General features: G+C 46.0%; 1 protein-coding gene across 2 annotated transcripts in view; it reads left to right on the top strand.

Annotated features, from left to right (window-relative positions):
* The window catches only part of PAFAH2 (platelet activating factor acetylhydrolase 2), a 37,070-nt gene that overhangs the window by 23,540 nt on the left and 5,050 nt on the right, over window positions 1–8,480 (top strand). For both annotated transcript variants that reach the window (XM_012811400.2, XM_023519120.1), the window contains exons 9-10: window positions 777–947; window positions 2,917–3,071. In XM_012811400.2, coding sequence (XP_012666854.1) covers window positions 777–947; window positions 2,917–3,071 — 326 coding nt within the window. The remainder of the gene's footprint in view (window positions 1–776; window positions 948–2,916; window positions 3,072–8,480) is intronic.

Below are 8,480 nucleotides of genomic sequence, written 5' to 3'. Positions count from 1 at the left end.
ACAGCTCACAGCAACCTCCAACTCCTGGGCTCAAGCGAGTCTCTTGCTTCCGCCTCCCCAGTAGCTGAGACCATAGGCACCTGCCACAATGCCTGACTATTTTTTTGGTTGCAGCCATCATTGTTGTTTGGCGGGCCTGGGCTGGATTCAAACTCGCCACCTTAGGTGTATGTGGCTGGCGCCTTCGCCACTGGAGCCACAGGCGCCAAGCCAGGATTGCTCTTTATTGAGATGGAGAAGAGTGGAGAAGCATTTTGGAGGTTGGGGGGTGGGCTGAATCTTAGGGCCATAGTTTTGCCCTTAAGATATAGTTCTGCTCTTGGCACCAAGGAGGCTCACATAGCATCAGTGCAATCAGGGCCCTAAACTTTATTGTTTGGTTACCTTGTCTAATCTGTCTCCCTGCTGGACTGGAAGCTCCTTGAGAATAAGAATTGTCATTAATTTCTGGATTTGAAGCACAGGGCTAACTAAGCACATGTGGGTACTCAGCAAATGCTGAATGAAGATTAAATGAATGAAATGCCCTTCTCTGGAACTCAAGTCAGGTTGAGGGTAGGTCCAGGAGAAGGGGGAAATCTGATCCTTACTCTGAGGGGGTTTAACATGTAGAAGAATCTTTGGTACCGAGTAAAAGTGATCTCTATCCAAGATCCTAACTGGTTTTCTGAGCCTTTAGTCCCCCAGAGGGAAAAACTCTGCCCTTGTCCCCACTGCCCTAACTGTTCTTGCCTGGGTTTCCACGTGGCAGTTCCAAATGTCTGGTCCCATTCCAGGTGTGCTGTGGCTCTAGATGCTTGGATGTTTCCTCTGGAAAATGACTTTTACCCCAATGCCCGAGGCCCCGTGTTCTTTATTAATACTGAGAAATTCCAGACAGTGAAGAGTATCAGTTTGATGAAGAAGATATGTGCCCAGCATGAACAATCCAGGATCATAACTGTCCTGTGAGTAAACCCCAAGGTCACACGCCCAGTGTCCTCTCCAGTTTCATCTCAGCTGTGGCTCCCTTAGTTTCTTCTGGATTATTCAGAACTTTCTACCCATTAAGAGAATAACTACTGAATACTTCTGAATTTCGAAATCTTAATTCCTTTAGAATTTCCTACCTGTTGCTCTTCTCCACTACGCTCCACCTGCAGTGACCTCTTCAGTAGTTTATATGAGTTTATGACATGACTGACCTGGTGCTTTCTAGAAAGAGGGTATTGCAGGATTACGTGTTGGAGACGAAAGAGTATAGGTCTGGGTAGGATCCAGAGATACTAACCTCATTTGGGAATTTTATTGGGTCTTTTGAATGCTGTGAATATAGTAGACCTTTGACATTTACCAGATAGATTTTTATTTTTCTTTCTTTCCTTCATTCAGAGACAGAGTCTCACTTTATTGCCCTCAATAGAGTGCTATGGCATCATAGCTCACAGCAACCCCCAACTCCTGGGCTTAGGCGATTCTCTTGCCTCAGCCTCCCCAGTAGCTGGGACTATAGGCACCTGCCAGAATGCCTGGCTATTTTTTTGTTGCAATTTGGCTGGGGCCAGGTTCAAACCTGCCACCCTCGGTATAGGGGGCCGGCGCCCTACCCACTGAGCCACAGGCACCGCCCCTGGATAGATTTTGAGAGACCTTCATGAATACCTCAATTCACAGATCACTCTAAGATATGTCTTTTTTCCCCATAAACTATCTCTATTCTAGCAAAGAGAAACCATATTTTCTTCACTTCTGTCACCAGCACCATTGGTTGGTTGTCTTTTGGGAGTCATTTTTCAGAGAAAAACCATCATTAGTGACTTTCATAAATGTACTGTATGTAGGAGTTTGTGGTGAGCTCCAGGTGTTAAGGCCAAGATCTCACTCCAAGACTTGCCCCCACCCTGCACTTGAGCCTCACAGCACACAGGCTCCAGGCATCCTGGTTCCTGTTTCAGCAAAATGACAAGTTGACTGAATGCCATGGACCTCTGGAATCACTCAAGTAGTTGAAATAATAAATCCAGAGCCCTGGGACACTGGGCGTCTCCTGGAAGGTGGTTCCCTCCCTCATCTTTGCCCAGGCTCTCTTCCCTGGCTGCTCCCTTCCCTTTTGCTTTGATTTCATGGCAGCAGAGCATAACTTGATCCTTTCCCAAGGTCCATCAGGTTCAGGAGGGAGGGAAGGTGAGGCCAGGCAGGAAGGGACACACAAAGGGCATTTAACCACTGGCAGCGTCTTATTGCTGGATTCTCAAGTATCTAGTACATTATTTGCCTTAAATATTGCATTTTTTTCAAAGGCAGTTTTTCTGCATGAGATTCAAATACGTTAGCATTTAGATTTTCTTTCCCTCACTGAGTCGACTAGCAAATATAGTTGTAATTTAGCCCAAAATGAATCTAGTGAGCTTTGCACTTGTGAATTTAATATACTTAGTGTCAAAAGACACTTTTACCCTTTTCTGATTATTTAAATAAAGGCAAATAATTCCTCTTCCCTGTTTATGCTGTGCTACAGTTCTGGAGAAGGAGCTAACACGTTGTGTGAAAGTTCACAGTCACTCGGTCAAAGCCGTGGCATAGCAGGTTACAACCTAAGAATGGCAAGTGCTATAGGCCCTGCCTCCTCACCTTACCCTTGATCCAGCTAGCTCATCCTGTTCCCCAAAGTGTCGTGGCCTAGGGCTTGAACTAACTTTGAAGCCGGGCATATTCAGGTTCAAATCCTCCCTCCATCCTCTATACCTGTGTGACCTTGGGCAGATCATATCTCTCCCTGGATTCTGTCACAGGGGGAAATACTTTCCTCACAAGGTTGCTGTGAAAATCGAGGGTGATAATGTGTGGAAAGCACCTTGTACATAGTAGGTAAGTACTTAACAAATACCTGTATACCCTGGCCTCCAGACCCGACCAATTGTTTTTCTTTTTCTCTAGTGGTTCTGTTCATCGGAGTCAAACTGATTTTACTTTTGTGACGGGCAACTTGATTGGTAAATTCTTCTCCACTCAGACCCGTGGGAGCCTGGACCCCTACGCAGGGCAGGAGGTCGTGGTACGGGCCATGTTGGCCTTCCTGCAGAAACACCTGGGTAAGGGGGGGAGCTGGAGCTCACGGAGCAGCTGTGGGGTCCCTTAGACTTCCCTGCAGCACAGTGAGCTACAGGTTTAGAACCTAGGACTTAAAACAAATGGAAAACCTTAGAGGAGAGAGTTACATAGAATTATAGGAAAAAAAAATTTTGACTAAAATTGTGACGATACTGATTCTGCTGGTAAGAACCAGCAGAATGACCTTGGCCTAGTCATTTAACCTCTCTACACCTTGGTTTCTACACTGTAAATGGAACACTGACCTCTCTCTATGCCACCATCTCTGTCCTAATTCAAACCCCTTATTACTCATCTGCATTGTGGGGGCAGTTTTGATGATACTGAGCTAAATTTACGGAAGTGTTTTAAAGAAACAAAAAGTGTGGAAGGATTATGATTAACATAAATCACAGACTAGCTAAAGGGCAAGGTGTCCAGAGGTCCCTGGCCCAGCCTCCACTCAAAAGAGTTGACTTTCTTCCCTGCCACACGATCAGGCCCACTTTACCACTGGAAACGTGGCTGGCTTTAAGAGTTTACATTCTATCAGGTGGGCACACACCTGTAATTCTAGCTGCTCGGGAGGCTGAAGTGGGAGCATCCCTTGAGCCCAGGAGTTCAAGACCAGCTTAAGCAATATAATGAAACCCTCATCTAAAAAAAAAAAAAAAAAGTGATATTCTAGTTAAGCTTTGGGGTTCCAAAGATTGGAGCCTTATGAATTTGCCTCGAGAGAAAGCGGGTATTTGTTTCTAGAGTACACCTGGATGAGAGGAGGTGTGTAGTTACAGGAACCAGGGGCATTCACGGCTGGCCCCTCTCTCGGTCTGTCTTATTTTTTTATTTTTATTTTATTTTATTTATTTATTTATTTTGAGGCAAAGTCTCACTTTGTTGCCCTTGGTAGAGTGCTATGGTGTCATAGCTCACAGCAACCTCAAACTCTTGGGCTCAAGAGATTCTCTTGCCTCAGCCTCCCATGTAGCTGGGACAACAGGTGCCCACCAGGACACTAGTCTTCTATTTTTAAGTCTCAAACTTCTGAGCTCAAGCAAAGGACCCACCTTAGCCTCCCAGAGTGCTAGGATTACAGGTGTGAGCCACTGTGCCCGGCTTCCCCGTCTGTATTGTGGGCTCGGTCCCTCTGTCTCTCCACGTCTCTGTCTTTGTTCCATTCCTCAGTTTTTCTTTCTGCTCTGCGTCTCTTCTCTGGCAGATAGCATCTGTTTATTCAGTTTCTACTTCCTCATGACATCACTTGGCTTGAACCCCTCAGGGCTTGTTCCCTCCACCCTGTAGCTTTTTTCATCTTCAGCCCCCTTTGCTCACTGCTAAGTGTTTTTTGGATTTCTTAGACCAGATTCCCAAGAAAGACAAGAGATGGGGCCTTGGTCTAGCTCAGGCTGGTCTCAAACTTGTGAGCTCAGGCGATCCGCCTGCCTGGGCCTCCCAGAATGCTGAGATTACAGGTGTGAGTCACCTTGCCTGGCCTTGTCTAACTTCTTCACACAAACTTTTCAGCACTTCTAAATAGTAAACTTAGGCCACTGCACCTGGCCTAGAAATTCTTTCCTCATGGAGAATCAGCTGACTTCTACTGTGCACTTTGACACTTTGTTTCAGGGTCATATTAGGACACCTATGTTTCATCACCAGTAATAAACATCATCATGCCTCTCCAAGAGGTCTTGGCAAACTTTGATTCTTCTTTGCTTTTGTTCATTGGTGAGCTCCTTCGGGACCATTTTTGCACACATTTTTGTCATGCCAAGATTTTCAGTTAAGATTTTTCTAACTGTTTTTCTATGAGTGTTTACTTGGACCGCTGTGCTTCTCACACTCAAGCCCAGGATTTTGACACACAATTTGATGAATTTTTGCAATGTTTTCGTCAGTTCTGTGCCTTACTGGCCGCCCTGACCTCTCTTCGTCAGTGATGTTCTCTCTCCCCTCAGAAAACCATTTAATCCACATGTACACTGCTGTTTTCTTCATGGCATTATCCCCATAAACTTGGACTAATATGTCCCAGATTTCACTTCCACCCTTGCCAAGAAATTTAGTGTTTGTTCATTGCTCTGACGTTCTTGTGACAGCATACAAAAACATGCAACAACAATAATGAATGCCCTTCAACAAGACACGGCCACGCATGGACACGAACACAGCTGTGAGCCACTGATATATCAAGGTTATGAAACCTTACCGAACAGTGGCAAGTTCATGACCTTGAAATTATCGGATCTTGTATCTGGAGTTCAGGTTGTTAAAAGAAAAATGGGCACAAGCCATCTGTAGAAGACCATGTATTTGCAAACTAAGTTTGCATTTTATTCCACAGGCCTGGTGGGTTCTGAGTAGGAGACCACCATGATTAGACTTCTGTTTGCAGTCTGGCTGCCTTTGGAGGCAAGTGAGAGGCAGAGAGCTCAGGCAGGAGGCTCTTGCAGTATTCAAGTGAGAGTCTGAGAAAAGGCAAGAGCTCTGGGCTAACTAGCTTTTTTTTTTCAGAGGCAGTCTCAGTGCCCATAGTTCAGTGGTTAGGTCTCCAGCCACATACACCAGGGCTGGCGGGTTAGAACCCAGCCCAGCTTGCCAAAAAACAATGACAACTACAACCAAAAAATAGCCAGGCATTGTGGCAGGCGCCTGTAGTCCCAGCTACTTGGGAGACTGAGGCAAGAGCATCACTTAAGCCCAAGAGTTGGAGGTTGCTGTGAGCTGTGATGCCACAGCACTCTACTGAGGGTGACATAGTGACATTCTGTCTCCAAAAAAAAGGGCAGGCTCTTGCTCTGTTACCCAGGCTGAAGTGCAGTGGCAGGATCATAGCTCACTGCAGCCTTCAATTCCTGGGCTGCAGTTCAGGGAACAGGCAAATCTTAACTGAAAATCTCGGCATGAGAAAGTGATCCTCCTGCCTCAGCCTCCTGAGTAGCTAGGACTATAGGTGTATGCCACTACACCAGCTAATTTTTTAAAAAATACATTTTGTAGCAAAAGGGTCTTGCTGTGTTGCCCAGGCAGGCCTGGAACTCTTGGCCTCAAGCCATCCTCCTTCCTCAGCCTTCCAAAGTGGTGAGATTCCAGGCATGACCCACCATCCCCAGCCGTAATTAGCTTTAAAATCAGAGAAAAGTTTTTCTGTGATTGGCTGCATAGTACATTGTCACATTGGAAACTAAAATAGGCTGTAAGTGGCTCAGTTAAACCTCTCGCTCCTCTGAGAGCACCTGTTCTGCTGATTGAGGGGATACGTCTCCACCCATGCACCTTCTCTCCCAGACTCCTGGAAGACTGTTTCACACCTTCTCCTCAAACCTCTAACACCTCTTCCCTTATCCTGTCTCTCAGCTGATTAACTTTGCCTCCTGCTTCCCTGAGAAAATGGAAGCCACCAGCACTTCTTCAAATTCCAGCACCGTTTCCCCACCTTCCCAACTTCCTGCTTGTGGTTACTTGGGTTCCCTCCTCGGTTGTCTAACTATGACCAACTCCTCCACATGAGATTCCATCCCCTGCTCTCTCTTTGAGATGAGTATGCCAGTGATTTTTTCCTCAACAGCCTCCTGAGTAGCTAGGACTATAGGTGCCCACCACTATACCTGGCTGATATTTTTTTATTTGTAGTAGAGATGGGGGTCTTGCTCTTGCTCAGGCTGGTCTCGAACTCCTGAGCTCAAGGGCTCCTCCCACCTTGGCCTCCCAGGTCTGAGCCACTTGCACCTGGCCAATTTCTCTCATCTTTTTTTTTTGAGACAGAGTCTCACTTGGTCACCTTGGTAGAGTGTTGTGGCGTCTTAGCTCACAGCAACCTCAAACTCTTGGGCTCAAGTGATCCTCTTGCCTCAGCCTCCCAAGTAGCTGGGATTATAGGCACCCGCCACAACACCCAGCTATTTCTGAGATGGATTCTCACTCTGGCTCAGGTTGGTCTCGAATCCATAAGCTCAGGCAATACACCCACCTTGGCCTCCCAAGTGCTGGGATTACAGGCATAAGTCACTACACCCAGTTTCTCTTATTAAAAAAATAGTAGTAAATAAACACTCTCTTGACCTCAATATTCCCTTCTTTCCCCAGCACAGCAAAACGCCTCAAAAAATGTCTCTTTTCATTCTAATTCCTTTCTTCCCATTCTCTCTTAATCCTACTCGAGTCAGACCTTTGCCCTGCAGTATTCCATCAAAACTGCTTGCTATCATTGGGATCCCCAGGGACCTTCATACCGCTAACTCCCGTAGTCAGTTCTTGGCTCTCAGCTTCCAGGAACTCGTGGCAGCTTCTGACAGAGTTGCCAACACCGTCTTCTGGGAATCCCTGTCTTCACTTTCGAGATACCACAGTGGATTTTCTCCTGTTTCCAGGCCTATTCCTCTTCGGTCTGCTTTGCTCCTTCCAGGGCTCAGTGCTTGGACCACTGATTGTGGATCAAATGCCACTTTCATGCTAACAACTCCCCAGTTTGTAGCTCAATTTGATTTCTCCTCTGAACATGAGCTTTCTATAACCCTCTCCTACTTATTCAGCGTCTCTGCTTAGACATCTAACATAGACATCTCAGGCAAAAAACAATTTCAATTGTATTTTTTCCCTGCTTAGCTAATAGTAGCTCCATCCTTCCAGTTACTCAGGTCAAAGTCTCCATCCTTGTGTCATCCTTCTCTCACACCTCCCGTCCAGCCCATCTAGCTGCAAACACATAAGGAATGCAAGGCTGGACATGGTAGCACAGGCCTGTAATCCCAGCACTTTGGGAGACTGAGGCAGGAGGATTGTTTGAGGACAGGAGTTTGAGACCAGCCTAGACAGCATAGTGAGATTCCATCTTAACAAAAAAAAAATGATTATTTTATTTTTTGAGACAGTTTCACTTTGTTGCTCCTGATACAGTGCTGTGGTGTCATTGTTCACAGCAACCTCAAACTATTGGGCTCAAGTGAACCTTTTGCCTTAGCCTCCTGAGTAGCTGGGACTACAGACACCTGCCACAATGCCAGGCTATTTTTAGAGATGGGGTCTCGCTGTAGCTCAGGCTGTTCTCACACTCATGAGCTCAGGCAATCTGCCCATCTCAGCCTCCTAAAGTTCTAGGATTACAGGCATAAGCCACCACGCCCAGCCAAAAAAAATTTTTTTGAATTAGCCAGGCATAGCGATACACGCCTAGAGTCTTAGCTACTTGGGAAGCCGAGGTGGGAGAATCACTTGAGCCCAGGGGCCCGAGGTTGCAATAAGGAATGATGCACTCCAGCCTGGGCGACAAAATAAGACTGTCTCAAAAAAAAAAAAAAAAAAAAAAAAAAAAAAAAAAAAGAAAAACCATATGGAATCTAATCGTTTGTCACCGCCCCCACAGCTACCATCCTGTCCAAGTCATCTCTCACCCAAATTACTATAATAGTTTA

The sequence above is a fragment of the Otolemur garnettii genome, unplaced genomic scaffold (genome assembly GCF_000181295.1).
Source record: "Otolemur garnettii isolate 467f Iridium unplaced genomic scaffold, OtoGar3 scaffold00156, whole genome shotgun sequence".
In the NCBI taxonomy this organism is placed as follows: Eukaryota; Metazoa; Chordata; class Mammalia; order Primates; family Galagidae; genus Otolemur; species Otolemur garnettii.
This window is presented reverse-complemented; position numbering and strand designations above follow the sequence as displayed.